Source organism: Coturnix japonica, chromosome 1 (genome assembly GCF_001577835.2).
Source record: "Coturnix japonica isolate 7356 chromosome 1, Coturnix japonica 2.1, whole genome shotgun sequence".
In the NCBI taxonomy this organism is placed as follows: Eukaryota; Metazoa; Chordata; class Aves; order Galliformes; family Phasianidae; genus Coturnix; species Coturnix japonica.
Window position 1 is genome coordinate 129,637,300 of NC_029516.1, and position 19,754 is coordinate 129,657,053.

At 38.9% G+C, this 19,754-nt stretch overlaps 1 protein-coding gene across 3 annotated transcripts in view; it reads right to left on the minus strand.

Annotated features, from left to right (window-relative positions):
* Positions 1-19,754, minus strand: part of PCCA (propionyl-CoA carboxylase subunit alpha) — a 251,157-nt gene that overhangs the window by 77,220 nt on the left and 154,183 nt on the right. For all 3 annotated transcript variants that reach the window (XM_015851501.1, XM_032442017.1, XM_032442016.1), the window contains exon 19: positions 18,885-18,987. In XM_015851501.1, coding sequence (XP_015706987.1) covers positions 18,885-18,987 — 103 coding nt within the window. The remainder of the gene's footprint in view (positions 1-18,884; positions 18,988-19,754) is intronic.

A 19,754-nucleotide genomic window follows, 5' to 3' on the forward strand; every position in this document is an offset into this window, starting at 1 on the left:
AAGAAGCAGAGCAGCTGATTTTAGCCAATACAAACTATACAGTGTATTTTAAATACATGCTATATTTAGCTCCCAAGGGAAAAAAGGAAAAATATTCAGTTTGGGCATTTCTTAAAACTTAGCACTGAATAAAAGCATGTTTTTTGGTGATACCTTAACAGCCATACGGTGGTACAGGAACCCCTCAGAAAATGATATTACTTCCCATATTTTCTGTACTTTCCTTACTGTAATATCATAAAATCTAAGCTAAATGTTGTACTTACTCAGAAGATTCAAAACCAGTCACTGGACAAAATCTCTGACTAGTCTCAGGAGCAGAAGTCAGAGCTGAGGCACCTTTTACTTCAGCCTCATTGAAACTATGCCTCGTGCCTTTCTAGTCAGTAGATATTTAATTGCATGCACCAGTACAGGCTGGGGGAAGACCTGCTGAAGAGGAGCTCTGCTGAGAGGGACCTGGGCGTCCTGGTGGACGACAGATTGACCATGAGCCAGCAGTGTGCCCTTGTAGCCAAATGGGCCAATGGCATACTGGGGTGTATTAAAAAGAGCGTGTCCAGCAGGTCGAAGGAGGTGATCCTCCCCCTCTACTCTGCCCTGGTGAGGCCTCATCTGGAATATTGTGTCCAGTTCTGGGCTCCCCAGTACAAAAAAGACAGGGATCTCTTGGAAAGAGTCCAGCGGAGGGCCACTAAGATGGTGAAGGGCCTGGAGCATCTCCCCTATGAGGAGAGACTTAGGGAACTGGGTCTGTTTAGCCTTGAAAAAAGAAGACTGAGAGGGGACTTGATTCAGGTTTATAAATACCTGAGGTGTGGGAGCCTTAGTGGTGAGGCTGGTCTCTTTTCAGTAGTGCGTGGGGACAGAACTAGGGGTAATGGGATGAAACTACAGCATAGGAAGTTCCGCATGAATGTGTGCAAGAACTTCTTTACAGTGAGGGTGACGGAGCACTGGAACAGGCTGCCCAGGGAGGTGGTGGAGTCTCCTTCTCTGGAGATATTCAAGACCCGCCTGGACGCCTACCTGTGTGACGTGGTGTAGGGAGCCTGCTTTGGCAGGGGGGGGTTGGACTCGATGATCTCTAGAGGTCCCTTCCAATCCCTACAATTCTGTGATTCTGTGATACCAGAAAAAATCCAATGGTGAGCTATCAAGATGATGAAGGAATGGGATCAACTCTTGTTTGAGGAGAGGCTTAGAGCTGGAACTGCTCAGCCTGGAGGAGATGCAGGAGGGATTTTATCAAAGTCTGTAAATACCCAAAGAGAGGGTACAAAGAAGAGGGAGCCAAGCTCTGCCCAGTGGTGCCCAGTGCCAGGACAGGAGGCCGTGGGCACAGACTGTATCCCGGGGGGCTCCCCCTGCACACCAGGAGCAGCGCTGCGCTGTGCGGTGCCGGAGCACTGACACAGGCTGCCCAGAGGCTGTGGGCTCTCCTCCCTGCAGCTCTACAGAAGCCGCCTGGCCATGGGCCTGGGCACCCTGCTCTGGGTGCTGCTGGAGCAGGGGCTGGGACACAGGCACACAGAGGGCCCTGCCCCCCTCAGCCAGACTGGGCTGCTGGGATTTCTTTGAATGGAATACTTTAGTATCTCTGAGAAATTATTTTTTTTTAAGAATTGATAAATAAGGATAACAGTCCTTTAGTGTAAACAACTGAAGTTTACAAAAAAAGCCTATTTTTTCTGCTCTTAAGAAAATCCATAAAACTACAAAAAGCCTTTTCTGTCTACCCATCTATACCAATTTTATAAGCAATCATATTCAATGACTACCAGCTTTAAAGACTGACACAAATACACACCTCTGTCAGATCACAGGTGAAGTACCTAGGGAAGGTCAAAACACCCAGAACAATCAACAAGACCAGCTGTCAGAGCCTTAACATAATGAAATGCTAAAATTCTACCACTGAATCTTTTATAACTACATAATGATGATTAAAAAAAAAGTAAAACAGATGTATTTTTGGTATGAATTTTCTAATCAGTGTCAAAAACTTTCTGGCACGCTCCTGAATAATAATTTCATGAATACGGAATTATAATGGTCTCATACTGTGACAACACATCCCACAAAATAGAAGACCTACCATTCGGGCTTACTGTTAACTCCTGCTCTCTACAATGAGACATCTCTGCTTCTTTGCCAGAGGTAGTTTAGAACCTGAGATTTTTAAAAAGTTAAGGAAGCCTCACCATTCTTCATCTATTGACTAGAAAAATAATGAAAGCTTGTTAACATACATCTAAATTGTAATTATCTGGCTGCGCAGTGATCTTCACTGTGGGGAGCTTCCTTCTTATAACCACAATAAAGGTGGTATCTAATCACAGTAATAGCATGTAGGACTGGGAAAAATGAATATTCACAATTATATGATTGATGACGAGAAACATTTCAGAATCCCCTGCGCTTGACAAACTTTCTATCCAAGAAGCCACCAAATCTGACATTAAGTTTACAGGTCTTCTGTTTGTTTGCTAATAATTTCAACATCTGATCACTGAGCAGCTTTGCACGTCTATTTAATAGGAACCTTTCTGTCCATGAAGTTGGGGCTGTACAAACAGAATTAGCTTTGATGCTGTTAAGAGTGGGGTTCTGAGCATTCATACTATCAGATGTAAAGAATTTCAGCCACCTCACAATGGAAGGAAAAAAAACCCACAATTTAGATACCTTAGCATTACATTTTGTATCCAAAACGTGCCATCTTCTTCTTCTTCATACATTTTGTTTCCAGACATAAGATGACAGAACTGTATTATAAGTGATAGAAACTGAATATACTTGTGCTATAGACATACATACTGAATCTCTACTCTTGCTGAAGGCATTAGTTCTGTTAATAAACTCCAAAATTGCAAAATCTTCTCTGCCATTATGTTATGCAGAAAAGAACCTTATGTCTTCAGAAGCAGAGCAAAACTGAATAAAGCAACTCAACTAGGCAGAAAATAGGGATTTGAAGTACCTTATTTACATTCCATCTGTTACACCTAACTGTGAATTAGGAGAGCATCAAAATGGAGCCACAGCAAGAGAAGCCATGGTTTCACTGATTTCATCTGCTGCAATGAATTAGACAAATAAAAATAAATAAATAAATAAGTAGGAAACTCTCTAGAATTAATTGATCTTTTCATACAATTCCACACTGCATGACAAAACACACACCCCTAAAAGCCCCATTTATTTATTTATTTTCACAGAGGTACATTCTGCTTTATTATAACCCTACAAGGGATATAGTTTTATGCAGTTTGCTCATTATAGGAGCTACACATCCAAAACCTCTAGAGCTGTGACTTGGATCGATCAACAGTTGTCAGCTGGGACATAAGCTGTCGTGAGTGAGTTCCATTTCAAGGTTAGGCAGCCAAACAGCTATAGCAGTTTCAGAAGAAAACACATGTGGGTTTTCTGAGTTTGTGTCAGAATTCAAGCAGTGAAAAGGACAGTAAAGAAATAGTATCTCTACTACATAAGTTTTCACTCAATTTCCTAAATCTATTAGAAATAAAATAGTAATTTCTTTCATTTTGACAGTTAGAACACAACCTGAAGTAAGTGACTCTTCCAGCTCTCTGAAGCACACAGAGCCTTCTAGTTGTTGTCAGGCTTCCAAAGGCTTACGATATGCCTGAATGCAGCCCCAGCACAGCTCCACTCCCCTTAATCCAGCTTTTCTGTGCATGGTTTATGCATCTGGAAGATCTGCATGGTTTTGGAATGAATACATCACAGAAAAAGAAGATTTCTCTCCACAAGAAGGTACTATTTGTGCTCTCTTGAAATAATATGACTGTGCTATTTATGCAGGTGTTGCTGCTGTATCATTAAGAATAGACTTTTCTTCAAAAAACGGTTTCTGATACTCAATAATTTTAGAGTGGTGTCCTTGAGCCCAAACCAGGTAAAGCACCCTTTCTGACCTGACATGGCATCATTTGAGCATGGCATCACGTGAGACCAAGTTGCAGAATTTGCATTCAGATTTTTTCCAGTCCCAGCATCAACGACAGGCACCACCGATGCAGGTTCAGATCTGGAGTACTATGATCCAGTTCAAACCCAACACAGGCTACTGTAGACTTGGTTAAAAAATAAATAAATACAATAATTTAATTGGGAAAAAAAAAAAAAAAAGAAAAGAAAGAAAGAAAAATCAACCAAATTATTTGAAGTGGATTAAAGCAATTCATGAATTTATATTTTAAAGAGTGAGTTAGGTGTAAACCTGAGAGAAAACACAGGATACTTTATTCAATTTGAAGAAATAATAGAATGAACCTGCATATATTGCCTTTAATCTTGACTGAAGATATAGAATCTTTAACCTTCTTATTTTAAGTACTGGCATGTGCCAGTAATTAGAAAAGCATAAAACGGGGATGATATGCAACACAGAAGATCAAATCAGAATTTATACTCTGAAGTCATTTCACCTGTTAATCACTCCAGGTAACTCTAGCAAGTTTACCTCTGGTAAAATGACAAATGAATGGACAACAGTAAAAAATTACAGCCAAAGAATAAAAAGACCAGTATAAATCCACAGGAATACCCATCCAAATTCAACAAAGCAGATTAAACATTCAAAGTGACCCAAAATGCCAAAGTTGTTAGTAACATCAAACATTACCCTGGCACCTAATGCCATTTTCAAAAACATTTCCCACCTATTCTGGAAAATATTACTAATGCTGAACTTTCTGGAGCACACCCTCAGCTACAGAAACAGTTTCTGTTGTAAACAGAGGTTTAGGAGGGAGTTGTTCAACACATTTAAAAGATCATACTCGGTAATGCTCCTAAAAGCATTTACTCTTCAAGTCATTTAGCACTTTAGTAACAGTTTCAAGCACAGTTCTACAAATAAAAACCACATATTGAGAATTGGGATTTATGACAAATTACAATAATACAAGTAACAAGTATTTGTATTTTGCATGTGACCCTGAGCAACTTCAAATCATCTTTGGTTCGGTGTGGATTGTTGACATATTGCACACACAAGCAACAGTGATCTCATCACAGACTACAGCTGGTTGGATAGACGGATGGATTGATCTCACAATGACCATCCCTTAGGTCAGGCATGTCCATAGGCTGCATGAGGCCCACACTGCTTTGCTACTTACGTACTGTAATTATATTATGTTTTAAATGGTCTGCTCCAAATGTAATTACTCCTGGTTTGTTATGTTGGTCCACAACAACATGAGAACACTGGCGGTATGGCAGTAGAGGTTGAACCTTCCCAACAACGTCCTGTTACATGCTGTTACCATATGACAGATGGCAGTAGAGGGTCTGTCTTACAAAACTGCATATGACGTGAAAGTGAATCAAGGATGTGGAATTCATTTCCTCCATTCTGGAAGAAATGGTGCCCACAGACACTGATCAGCACTCACTAAATGTTTATGGAGATCAAACAGTGAGCTGGTGGGTGGTGCAGTTCAGCAGTGGAGACAGTGGCTGTGGGTCACCTCCACTGATGCAGGTTCTGATAAGCATGGCACGAAGGCTGAAGTTCATCATTGGTGAAAATACATAGCTAATTGTGGTGACTATACTGAAAAATACTGTTTTGTAGCTAAGAATTAGCTCTATCAAGCAGAGTGTACTACATGTATTACTTGCAGTCTCCATGAAAACAAATAGGAGACATTACTCTTGGAGAAACCTATGGCCCAAATCAATTCCTCTTCACTCAGTGCAGAGCCCAGACAAGCTAAAGGGTTGGACACCCATGTCGTAGGTTCTTTGCTCTCTCCACCCAATAGCCCACCTATTACAAAAGGTTCTCCTTTGCCAAAGCCATAAAGGATCCTTTAGTTGTGTAAGGAAGAGGGTCTGTTTCTCTATTTTATCTAAGAAGTTGCTGCTGTCTTGTAAAAGGGCAGTATATATAGAAGGGCATCGAGGCTTATGAAGGGCTTGGAAAATCAACCCTATGAGGAATGGCTGAGGGAACTGGGACTGTTTAGTCTGGGGAAAAAGAGGCTGAGGGGAGACCTTATTGCTCTCTTCCAGTATCTGAAGGGTGCTTACAGTGAGAGTGGGGCAGGTCTCTTCTCACTGGTGACAAGTGACAGGAGGAGGGGAAATGGCCTCAAGTTGTGCCAAGGTAAGTTTAGGTTGGACATTAGGAAACACTCCTTTACAGAAAGGGTAGTTAAACACTGGAATAGGCTCTCCATGGAGGTGGTTGAATCACCGTCCCTGGATGTGTTTAAGAGCCGTTTGGATGTGGTGCTCAGAGATATGATTTAGCAGAGGGTTGTTAGAGTTAGGGTACTATAGTTAGGATGCGGTTGGACTCGATGATCTTTGAGGTCTTTTCCAACCTGAGTAATTCTAGGATTTGATGATAACCTGGCTCTCAGTTTTTCCAGGATACAGACACATCATCACTACTCATTTCTTCAATTAATTGCTGTTATTTTTAAACAAACAAACAAAACAAAACCAAACAAAAGCTTTCATTCTTGCTTAGCACCTGTTATACTGTTTGGTCATCAAACAAGTTTTTCTTTAATTACAAAACTAACAGAAAAGTTAGTATACTACTCAAAAGTATGTTTGGTATAAATTAACAATTTGCAAAGCCTACTAACACAAAAATAAAGATGCCACTTTAACCATATGCATTTTTCATTGAACTATTTCTCCCCTCCTTTATCAGCTATGGGAAGATATGAAATTAAAATGGGATAAACTGCATTCAAGCTAGTCTGCTAGCATGAAGCAGCTGGGCTGCTCCAACAGTGACAAAGAGGTCACTCTGTGAAAATACACAGTGATTACGGCAATAAAGGAAACAGCTGATAGAGGTTAGCTGGTGGAAACAAGAGGGCAGTCACAACAGAAAGACAAGGTTGGAATGAAGACAGAAGGAGCAAGGGAGGAGCAGGGGAAGATCCTGCCAAAACGCATGGGTCTGGGACAGAGCTATAAGCAAGGGGGTAGGGAAGAGCCTTAATGCAAAGGCTGTCCAACACTTCACATCATCATACTGTATTTTCAAGTCCTTTCAACTCAGAGGAACACTGACTGTTTGGACAGAACAGTCATTTAGAAATTATTTCAAAAAAGAGAAATCCCAGAGAGAAATACGTAGACATTCCTGATATGTAAGAATATACTTTTGGCCACGTTACTAAATTCCACTGATTTTTTTATGATAGGCTGCAGTACCTTTTTTACTATTTGGAACAGACTTTAAAATCTGTCTAGAAGTGAAATTGCTGGAAACCAGCTTTGCTATCCTCATGAAAACTTCCCAACATTGGACAAAACCTTGTGCATTTCATACAAGTCCTGCCCATTCATTGAACACTACACAACTGCATTTCTAGAAGAAACTTCACATATTTAGCACATACCAGTGTAGGACTGAACTTGCCTTGAGGCTAAAAAATGAAGAGCATATAAAACTGACTGCATTTAGAAGGTATGGTTTCAAAGATTTGGAAGCACCTATGAACAACTCAGACAGAAGCAGAGACAGAAGTCAGCACCTTCACCAGAAAACAGATCTCCCTGTCCAGCTGCACCCCTCATTTGCTGCCTCTCAACATTTCCACATCAGATCTATAGACAAAAGGTCTACAGACAACAGTCCCCATCCCTACACAGACTAGGGAAAATTCCAATAGTTGGCCTGTATCACACACTGGACAGTGAAGGGATTCCGCATTCAGTCACACACCTGACATATGGCATTCTTTAAACCAAAGTGATTTTGGAACATTAATACCATTCTTTGAAATAAAGACTGGTACATACAACATTACCTGAAATAAAAAGAGATTAAAGCATCATGGAGCTACAGCTATTTCAGTTTTCAGTTGGTTTCTTTTCGCTGTATCTTCTTGAAATCTGTACATTTTCTCTGGAAAATGAAATAATCCACTGGCAGTGGATTATGACTACTAAAATCAGTTTCCTTTTTATTCTCTATATGAGACAGACAGTGCTGCAGTTCATTTTTAGTATTCAAAATCGTTTTCTTCCTCCTCCACTGAGAGACATCTTATTCTCATTCTTAAGCCTTTCAATAATTCAGTATCCTTATCCTGATCTCCAAAGGAAGGGGGGGTGGTAATATTATGAAATCCACTGCCTATTTCTGAGTCTCCGAATTCTCCCACACACAACTTCTGAACCCACTGCCCAGTTAGAATTATCCAAACATATTAAAATATCTCAAAGTTTTATGAAAATAAGAATCCAAACAGAGAACCCAAGGAGTGCCCCCATTCAGCACTTTGACAGACATAAGCCCAGTGTTGGCACAGTAACTGGGCTGGACAGTATGTTGTGCGAGCAGCTGCACAGCAGACCCAAACCTGCCCTCTAACAGGACAAACGGGGAAAATAAATAAGCTTTTAGACAGGCAGAGGACTTTAGAAAACAGAGCAGTGCAAATGGAGCAAATTACTAGGTGAGGCTAGTAGCAGGAACCATAGAAAGTCTTGGGTTGGAAGGGACACTTATTGCTACAGCTTTCATGATACTATTAGCCAGTGAGGTGTCAGGACATGGCACAATGCAGCATCACATGAAGATTCCTATGCCAGCTCTAACAAAGTTAATTCAGCTAGGAGCATTAACGCAGCACTGCCCAAACTACGTTAGTCAGCACAGGTTTCTTTGTACTGTGTTAAACTGTGCCATGTAGAAATATCCTAAAATGGGGATCTGTCTAATGTCTCTCTGGAGACTAATAGCTGTAAATAATAAATAGGACTGCTAATCATTGATGAGCCTGATTGTGCATCTAATCTTCATTTTCATCCTTCAACAACCCTGGTTCTCTGGTTTTATTAGAACATTGTGTTTGCATTCAAATCTTCCATACATTGAGCCTAATTGCCAGACGTACAGCTGTCCCACTGGTCTTGTATAGCAGGATCTATTCTACAGATCTCCGACTTCTACCAACAGCCAACACTGATACTGAATGAACTCTCCTGAACAAAGCTATGTTTTCTTAATAATAACAGTTGTATAAACATAAGGTCTTCTCAGTTAAAGGGAAACCAACATCAAAAAGCAGTAAAACATGGAACCCTAAACCCTTCTTTCTTTGAAGAAACACGTTTGAAGCGAGGTGTTTCTAGTTATGGGTGAATGAAACGAGAATTCAGCTGCAACAAACGGACATCCAGTCCGTATGAAAGTCTAATTAGATCCATCTGAGAAGCTGTGTCTAAAACTGCTTCACATATTTCAAAGGAAAGCTCTTCTAGTCTATCTTTTGAGAAGAGTACATCAAAACATTTAGTCAAAGCTGACGCATGCCTATCCACTACAGAAGCATTATTTCTCATAAGCCATAAAAGCTACATTCAAGCAATATTAACAATCTAGCTTACTTAAAAATTAAATTAAAGAGGGAAAATTGCAGAAAAGAAGTTTGGAGCTAAGAAAGCCACTCAAAACATTACGGACTCCAAGTTCCCCACCCCATCCCCCCCATGCCAAAGCATCAAGAGATTCTGAGGTAGAGTGTCATACTGAATATCAAACGCGCTGAGAGTTGCTAAGAGAACAGAATTAAAGATGAAACACTATTCAGGAGTTACGGAGTTAACTCTGGCTTTCGTGGTAAAAAGCCAGGCTCTTAACATTATATTAGCATACTTTTAAATGCAACTATTGCTACTGCTGAACCAGCAGGAGGAGCTCACAACATTTTTTGATTCTACAAAATTTGGCAAGGGGGTGGGGAAGAAAGTTGGAGGGGTTTCTTTGAGAGTAGGGAGGAATTCACTGAGCTTTTTCTTTCCAGTTACATTGGATGTGAAATCAATGAAAAACAAACAAACAAACAAAAAAGCACCTAAACGATGCTCATGTGAGCACTACTTTAAGAAACTTTAAAATAATTACACAAATATTTTGGTGCAGGACGTGGAGTATGCATGGCATACAAATGCATTGAGGATATTACCTGTGTCCTAAGGAGTTTTCAGTCCTACACCAAAAGACCCCAGGAAGCAGGAAGGGTGGCTGTTATGACAGAAATTAGACTTACTGAAGGAAAAAAAAAAAAATCTTATGGCATTGCTCTGTATTGTTACAGATATTAGAATTTATATTTTAGTTTACTGCTCAGTGGGATTTCTGGAATTGTTGGGTCACGACCCTTAGGAGAACGGTGTCCACTTGCATATCACAGGAACTCATGATATGAAGTTGCCTCTGTGGGTAAAACTCAAGACACTGCCAGTCTTCACTGGGCAATTTAGAAGCCACCACCGTAAAAACCTAGGTCTGCTAAGACAACGAAGCCTGATCCTGAAACAAGGAAAAAAATATCCATACAAACAGACCATGCTTCTTGCTTTTCAAGTATTTTGCTATGTAACATTTCATAGTTTTTTGCTGCATTTTCTATTTAGGCATTCTTTTTTGCCTACATATCAGCTCCATATCATATGTTACTGTGAGTTTTGCAGAACTATGAATCACCAGAAACATGGGTACACCACAGAACTACTATAATACTTCTCTGCCATAGAGGGGAGAGAGTGTTATTAAAGCTACAGAATTAGTTCCTTACTTTCATGTTGGTTTTGGTTTTCAACACTCTGGCTATTTTCTGTATGTTCTTATAAAGTGCTGCATGAATAAACTAGTATGAGATATACAAACAAACCTACACTGATCTCTCTTTACAAAGCAAATATGCACATATTGTACCAGCCCCTTACATATATTTATTTTTAAAACAGTATGTTATTTTAAACAACATGCAACCCAGATAGACTGTTTTTCTCCTTTTGCTTAGTACACAAACACTCCTAATACAAGTATATGCAAATATTAGATAAGTATACTGAATATTTACCCAAGTATTTTTACTTCTGGCTTACCTAAAAGTATTCACAATTCATGAACATTGTGTCCTAGCATCTATAAGCTCTGGGAGACTCAGTTCAGCAGAGTGGAGATGCATACCAGAAAAACTGAGTTCACAATAAGATACCAAGGCCAAGGCTACTTTCATTTAAAAAACACAAAGTCAGCAGCCACAGAAATGTACCAATTAAAGCAGTTGCCCACAAAGTCAGAACACGAGGATCAGGGCCCTCCTCAGATTGAAGGGTTCAAGCCTGCAGTGTCCCCCAGGAGAAACTGTCCCCACACATCAGGAAGGATGAAAGCATCTCTACCCTTCCTGCAGAAATCTGCCACTGTGCAGAAATGAGCGTAGGATCAGGAAAGCCACAGAAGCAGGCAACAAGCATTACTGTACCCAGTGACAAAGGCAGTGCTTTGCAAGGGTGGAAATCAGAGGTTCTTGGCTTCTTAAAGGGTTAGCTCCACACTTACCTCATTAAAATACCATTACACAGACTATTCAAGTCTTTAAAAATAAATAAATAAAAATCAGTATGCAAAAGAAAAAACCATCTGAGTTAGGAGTGGGGTACAAAGGGAGGAAGGTGAAATTTACATTCCCCTCATTCTTGTCTACTCTTCACAAAATAGTCAGGAGGGTAGAGATGAACGAATGTCGGTCACCCCAGCTATCCAGAAGTTGACTCTAACCTTTCTAGAAGTCCTCTTCCCTAAACCACATCCAGTTTTCTTCAATTAATGAAAATCTAATTTAATAGATTAAAAATAGTTACCTTCCTACTCTTTTTGAACAGATTAAATAACAGTGTAATTGAGAGGACAGCATCTCCAAAGCATGGATATTACAATGCTATTTTGAAAAGAGATTTACAATGAAACAAGCAAATGTAATTGATGTCAAGAGATATGCTTTGCTAAATATTTTCATTATCAAGGCCATTTGTTACATTACTTAAACAAGTTTTATTTTATTTTCTCCAAGCAGTCTGACTACTGAATCAGCAGCTTCTGGCACTCAAAGATGTCGTTTTCTATTATATTAAACACCATGCAAAACCAGCTGTGGCAGAACAGTACATTCATCATGAAATACTCTAAATACTCAGAAAGGTGCAAATATGTACCTTAACTCCTGCCTAAACAACAACCTAAAGTGACAAAGAGATTTCTTTGCAAAACTTCAGTGGAGAATTTGTACACTGTCGTGCAAGGAAAACACACACTACTTTGACAAAGCCAGTTAAAGTTTTCTGCTTATAGCTTTATGGAGTACGCAACCCTCTGCCTTCTATACTTGTGCCTTACGTCTACAGTTTCCCTTCATTCAAACTAACATAGAATGTCAGAATAACAGGATATCTCATTACATGCATACAACAACATAACATAAATGTCATGGTAAAATAGAAGGTCATATTTAGAAATTAAGAGGGAAAATTGCCTTTGCTTCTGTTGGAGATATAGGTCAACTTCTAATTCCTACAGGTATGTGCTTTTCACCTCTATTGATACAGGTCTCATATTCCTTTTATTTGACTAATTAGTTATAAGGTATTATGTGCCTGAAACATACCAGAAATGCAAAATACTAGTAGTAATGACTGATAAATTTCATTTATCACTGTTAAGCTTTTACATTATAGCATTCCTTTTCACGCTTGATGCTTTGCATACTTCATCTGCATCCCGGCTGACTTTGGGATGATATACCTTCTCAAGCATTTCTTTTCCCCAGAGAGAATATCTAAAACAGATTTTTAAAATTACCTTATCCTTCAGTTACAAAATTTACAGCATATGAGTTTTCCTAATTAAATGCATGTTATATTTTAATGTAAATAAAAGCTTAATCATAATGAGATATACATTAATTCACTAACGAAAGTAAAGACTATAGATAGCTACTTGACTACTCTATGCTAATGATAAAGGAAGTATTCAAATAACAATGGCAGTAATGTCTTAGATCTTTCCTTTTATATTTTCATTTACATCCAATGAGTTTTCTTTCGAAAATACTAAGAGGTACAGAAGACAACTTCACAGCTCCACAGATACTAAATAAATTCTTGTTAAAAAATATACAAGGGGAAAAAAAACAACATTCTTTTTACCTAAAAATTATTTAAAATATTTATCAGTCAACTTTTCATTTGGAAGCATGTGAAACATCTGAATAGGCTTCACACAGAGATTCCATGCCAGTATGATATTTACTTGTTCTTAAATTTGAATTTAGGGAACGATCCAATACTTTGTGAAAATGGCAGTCCATCCCATTAGTAATCTGAAAACGTAATTAAGCTTTCTCTGGTCCTTTTATTTGGTGTTTGACCTATACAGGCCCCTTTGGAAACATATCACATTTCCATTTGTTCAAAGTAACTTCTGAACTATTTCACCTTGTGCTTTTTTTGAAAAAATAAACAACTTTCATTCACCACAACTTCAGTGATAAGAAGCTACTTTATAACTGAAAACATCTGGAAATTCTTTGTCAACTAAACAGACTGGAAGATGAATCCAAGTGGTCTGGGAAGGTATGCATCTACTACAGAGATGAAGAACCCTAACAGAGAGGGCTGTTTTTTAACATGATGAAGAATGACAACAATTACTTCCAGAAAAATCATGCAAATCAGCAATAAAGAATTCCCAAGACAGAGGATTCCTCCTTTATAGTAAAGAATCAGAAAACAGAATATGCCCAAAAGTTCTTCAAGAATGCAGTATGTTGCATAAAAATAGCCACAAAATCCATGCTGAAAGGAAAATTAAGTCCTCATCTTATGCATACAGCAATAAACTTCAAAGAAATAGCCACGATTGTATCTCCTAAAGTGTAACTACTTAGTGCTGGTATTCGTCATTTGAGCCTTTGGATTCACCCATTGCTTTTTTTCAAAACATTCTTCAGATGTCTTCTTCTCCTAACAGAGGAATACAGATGAATATTGAAGGAATCAAGGAAAGTGGGTTACAGCACTGAAAAGACTGCACTAGTCAGGTAATTATTTGTCTTTGGTTTAACAGCACACTCTACACTTTGTAATGGAAAAATGGTATAATGGTGGATCCATAAATTGAACTTTGTTATTGGATTCCTGGTCCAATATATTTATGATCTCTCTTGCTTAGGCCACTTTCATTCCACACTGTCCTTATTACACATTTTAACAGTATTACTTCACTGAATGACATGAAATTCTTTTACAGTTCAGAAGGGCAGGTGATGACACTGAACTCCTATGCACACAGCAATGAGTAGGGGCTCTCAGTGGGGCTGGGGAGAGCAGCTCCCACTCAGCATCATTAGCAGAGAGTCTCTACACTGGCTGTGAGCAGTCTCAGTAGGGCTGCAAAAAGGCAACTAAGCTAACACAACTTGGGCCTAGAGGAGGCTTGGTGTCTGATATTTAGCTCTGAAGGGCTGAGTATATTCCCTTCAGACATGTGGCACAAATCAGCATGGTGCGGGGAAACCACACAGCAGCCAAGTTTGTTTAGTACATGCAGAATTGCATATGCTTTTGCCTCTTCAGCCCTTCAGTGCTAGGCAGAGCACTCAAGCTTTGCAAGGAAAGAGCAGACTTCAACCTTCATCAGCAAAATTGGATTATGTGATAGCCAGACTAACAGTCAAAAAGGGTAAGATAAAATCAACTCCTGTCTGAATTTGGACTAAACAAAAAGTTCCAGAGCTTGTTTAAGGGATGCTTTGGGGATATTCATTGCTGTTTTAGGCTAGTCTTGTGTACAGGAAGGTATTGGTCCTTCCTTCAAACTCTGTTTTAATAGTAATCCCGACTGTTGGTCTTTGCAGTAGTAATGAGAGGAAAAATGGCAAATTTAAGGAAGATACTGACCAAAGACTAGAATCTGTTCTCCAAGAACCTAAACAGACTTACATGATAAGCAGACAGTTCATAAGGATTCTTCTAGCAACTAAAACATGGGAAGAGGAACACACACATACAGAAGAGACATTTATATTAATTTAGTTGGAGAGTTATTGGTATGTAAGAAAGTAGATCACATCAAAGTTATCTTATACCAACATCAGTGTTACAGCATATAAGTAGCTGGCTACTGAATAATAACAGATCTACTTCAATATTAAAAGAAAAAAAAATAGCAAATTGGCATTCACTAAAGCTTTCAGTATCTATAGGAAACAACAAAGCTAATTAGTTTTTGTTCTTTTCACTATTTCAAGCAAACAGTATTGCTCACACTAGACCATTTATTTTTAAGTCCTTCAGCTTTGGGAAGCATGGCCTGACAGTCAGCCTGCACCAAGGACCTCCATTACAATCAAGTGGTTAAAAACAGATGGCTACAGAACTCCAAATCCTGGAAAATAAAGAGCAGCAAAAAGCAGTTAGTGCTGCACAATTCACTAAGATTCTCATGATAAAGGAAGAAAATCACAGATGACCCATAGACCAGGATGCTGACAAATGATCTTCCCGTGAACAGCAGGAACCATGGGGAAGCCTGCTGCTCATGCTCCCTACGCAGAGAGCAAAGCACCGCACAGTGTGGGGCGGTGAGGTTTCGGCTGGTGAGAGTAGAAGAGTTAAGGAAAAAAGAAAGAAGTCACTGTTGGAAAGGTCCCAGTGGTAAACAAAGTAAATCAGAATGCGAACGCTGCTGCTGCAATGCACAGTTGGCAGCAGGAGCGAACTTCTGAAGAGGAATGTGAAGGCGGCCCTCCCACTGGGCTATCTAGCTACACATGGATTCAGCTATCCTTGTCATGAGCCACAAGGGGACACAGCCTACTAAGTCAGGAGCCCATGTCACACCAACTTCATAGCGAAAAGTAAATGTGGAAGTTCAAAAAGTGAAGCTTGCATTTTTGACAGCAAAGTTCATAAAGAAGGCTTTGAGTTTTCCCATTTTTTCTTAAGCTATATTATACCTCCTAATCAGAAACAAGATTTCTCAATATCTTTGACTTTTCTTAAGTCAATTGCTTTCCCATTGTAGAGTTTTGAATAATATTTCAGAAGATTTTTGACTATGCTCTATTTATTCTGTTCTCATCTGCAGCACAGTCCCATGAGAGCCCCAGCAAAAAGAAAAGTTATTAAAGAACAGCATGTCTTCTGCTATTTGTCCAGTAACAAGGGAAAACAAGCGTAACTAAACAATCTCGGTATTCAGAAATAGTTTCCTGCTTTGCATAAACCTGAGCTCAAGATTTATTTTGAATATTGACTCCATTAAGTGAGATAGATCTTGTGGTCATTGTGAAATCCACCCGCTATGATTTACTTCATGAGCTACAAAATACTCCAGATACAAATCATTAAAAAATTATCTCTTCATAGAGTAAACAGTCTTGGTTAGGGCAGAATCAGAACACCAAAGCTGCTTTCTCCATGTCTCCAGTCCCTTTGTCCCAACCTTGCGGCAACACAAACACATATTCTTCCTCTCTGCTGCTTCTAACTCTCCTGTCCCTCAACCTAACGCACTGCAGGGCTGCACAGAGATGAGCAGGACCTTTGCAGGCCTCCTGCTCTCCTCTCTGCCCTGGTGGGATTCCTGCAGAGCATTGCTTGCCCACAGCAATTTTCCTACTAGGGAAAGTAGCAAAGGGGGGCCAACTGACTTTGAAATATAAAGGAATTTACAAAAGCAAACAAGAAAAATAAGGACATGCTTAACTACTCACTCTTGCTTAGCTCAGTAATGCCAGATGACTTGATTATGTTGGAGGTGTTACTGTTTGAATAATAAACTGAAGGAGTAGCAATCGGATTCCACACATGCCATGTTAAAATGGGCTTGCATGAGCTGTAATGCCCATGCTACTGAGATACTAAAAGTATTTAGCAGTTCTGTTTCAACTGACTGACAGATTTGGCCTGTGGTACAGGTAAGAATGATTTACTGCATGTTGAAGTTGCTGCATGTCAATAATTATCAGCAGCAATAACATAACTCTTAAGAAAAGAGTTAGTGCATCTTGGAGAGATACAGTGCAGCTTACAACTGCTGCTCATTAACCTAGGAGGAACTCATATATGAGCTTAGAATTTCAGTTATCTTCAACATCAGTGGAGACAAAAAGATAAAAGAATGCTTAGGCCTCCCACCTGTAAACCTTTCTTAGTCTGACTTATACAGGTAGATGTTTATTAAAATTAACCTAGTATAAACTTGAACATACACAACTAAATAAAACTTAACTAAATCACTCAAAAATGTGTGTGCTACCCCCTTAAAAATCAGCAGCCACTGCCTCACAGCTGCATAGAGCTCCAGGCAGACCACTGACAGATAGCAACATTGCAGCTAAAAGGTGGGAAGGCTGGGGGCAATGACAGCTCTGGGGAAGAGCAGACAGACCACTGCCAGTCTGCAAGGCTGTTTAGCTGCCTGTGCAATGGGTTGCAGTGAAGTTCAAAAACACCTAGTAAATATAAATTTCACTAATTCAGAGGAACAAACAAAACAAACTGTGTTCAGACATGGCCTTAGCTCACAAAGCACAATTCCACAGTGGGGGCGAAAGTCACAGCCAAGGAACAGTGGTACATGCTACAGACTGGGTGAAAAGTCACACTGAAAACCTCCCAACATTTTTCCTAGGAGAAATCAACACTACAACTGAAATGACCTTCATCTTCCACGCTTCAAGCAATGAGTTTGCAAGAGAGAACTTTAAAAGGTGGTTACAGATTTTGTCCACATCTTTTTCTGCACACTTCTGATCCATATGGAACATAAAGTACCTCTGGTCTCTACTCAGGCTTTTATCTTATATTCATCTGGAGTATGTATGAAACCATGCGACAGAGACGGATGTACTGTACTAAAAGAAACTGGTTAGGCATATTCTTGTCCTACTTAGGCCAACAAAAAGATTTTTCAAAGGCAAAATTTTTATTTCCTCAGATCACATAAGTGAAAATAACCACCTAAAAACATGACCAACTTCAACTGTTATATTTCTTAAATGGAAATCTTAGAGCAAAGCAAGAGTGAATCACCAAGACAATACTGTCTTCAGCTGATGAAATATTCATTTAAACATCCTTTTTCAAATAAATCTCATGATTCTGAATATGACCTAGCTGTAAACATCACAACTAAAAATATCACGAAGCAGATGTTGCAAAACATTCTTCAGAGAACACTGGCAAGAAGAGCAAACAGCTGTCAGAGGCAGACTGGGAGACTTCTGAGGTTCCTCACAGTCTTGTCCTGTATTTCATGATTCTACGAGAAACTGACTTTTTCAGATCCCTTTGAAAACTTTTGCCTAAGAGTTAACAGATGCTGTGGAAGTGGACTATTTCTTAAAATCTCATTTTATTATGGAATTACTATTATAAGACATGAAAAGTAGTTCTCTCTATAAATCTACTGTCTTAACACTATTCAACCAGCTTCCATCCTGGCTTTGTTCTACTGAACACACAATCATCATTGTTCTATTGGCATAGTCTTGTCTGCCTTTCATACTGACAGTATTGTTTAAGTAATTGTCTTACAATATTTGTAAAAATAATAGTTAAAATACATGTATCTGAAGTGATTTTACTATGCCTGCAGGCAGTTTTGCTACTTATTCCAGTATGCGTATATATGCAACTTGTTCAGTTCATTGTCTTTTTAATCACTAAATTAAGCTAACATTAATGTTTCTCAACATTGCAGTTATTTTGTCACTCTTAAATATTTACAGTGAAAATATAAAGACCTTATTTCTAAACAAGACACTAAAGAGAGTTGTTACTTAAAAAACTAATTTAAAGTGCATAAAAATGTTCCACAGCAGAGCAGAGAAAAATCTTTATACAGTCATGCTATTTAATTAGCATCCAGTCGTTTCTTGTAATCCACGATTATTCCTGCTAAAGACAAGACAAACACCTATGTTTGGTAACTGAGCAAACAGGAAATTATAGTAAGCGTCAATGACAATAAAAATTGTCTCAAATGGACTGAAAAATCTTGGAAAATGAGCAGAACTTACAGAAAATGATGAGCCATCCTTTGAAACTGCAACAGGGTAAACCCCGTCCCCAAGATGCACAGAGAGCTCCCAGCTACTTCTCTTTGGTTTAGCAATAGGAATTCTAAAAAACAAACAGAAAAAGATTTTTTAACAAATTACATGTTTTTCCCATTTAAACCATAAGCGCTTTCCTTATAGGATGGTCATGAAGGATATAAAACATCATTAATCTACAGACACAACCAGGAAAGCATATTTCAAACGAAAAACATTGGATTCATTTTTTTGTCAAATGGGGTATGAAGAGAAAATGCACTCTACTTTCTTTCTAGACTTGCCTTGACACACTGGGTATAATGGTAGTTATGGGAAGCTCTTAAATGCAGCCAGCACTTGCTACAGAATTAATTCAAACAGGATGAAAAGCAGATGAGAAAGAGGGTTGGCAGAAGAATAGCAACAGTGATAGCTGCAGCATTCTTTCTAAGTGCAAAATATAATCACTAGTCCTTTCATCTCATTCTTAGTAAACCTTAATTAAAGCCCAATTAGACACAAAAGATTCAGCCAAACCAGTAATACACACAATTTTATAATTAATGTACATTTTACGGAATTTCATCCACAGAGTCCCTCAAATAAACTGAAAAATGACTGCCTATCACAACCCATACATGGGATTATGTCTACTTCTGCAGCAGTCAATGGTTGCACCAGTTATGAGATAACACAAGAACCACAAATTTTTCCAACTTAAGCTCAACGAAGAATATCTGACAACAATGGAAACAGACCTGAAGACTCATTCTTGCTAATTCAGAGTGAAATAAGCAGATTTCAACTATTTTATTTAGAAATGTGTATTTGTCACTTTGATTTATTTCCTCC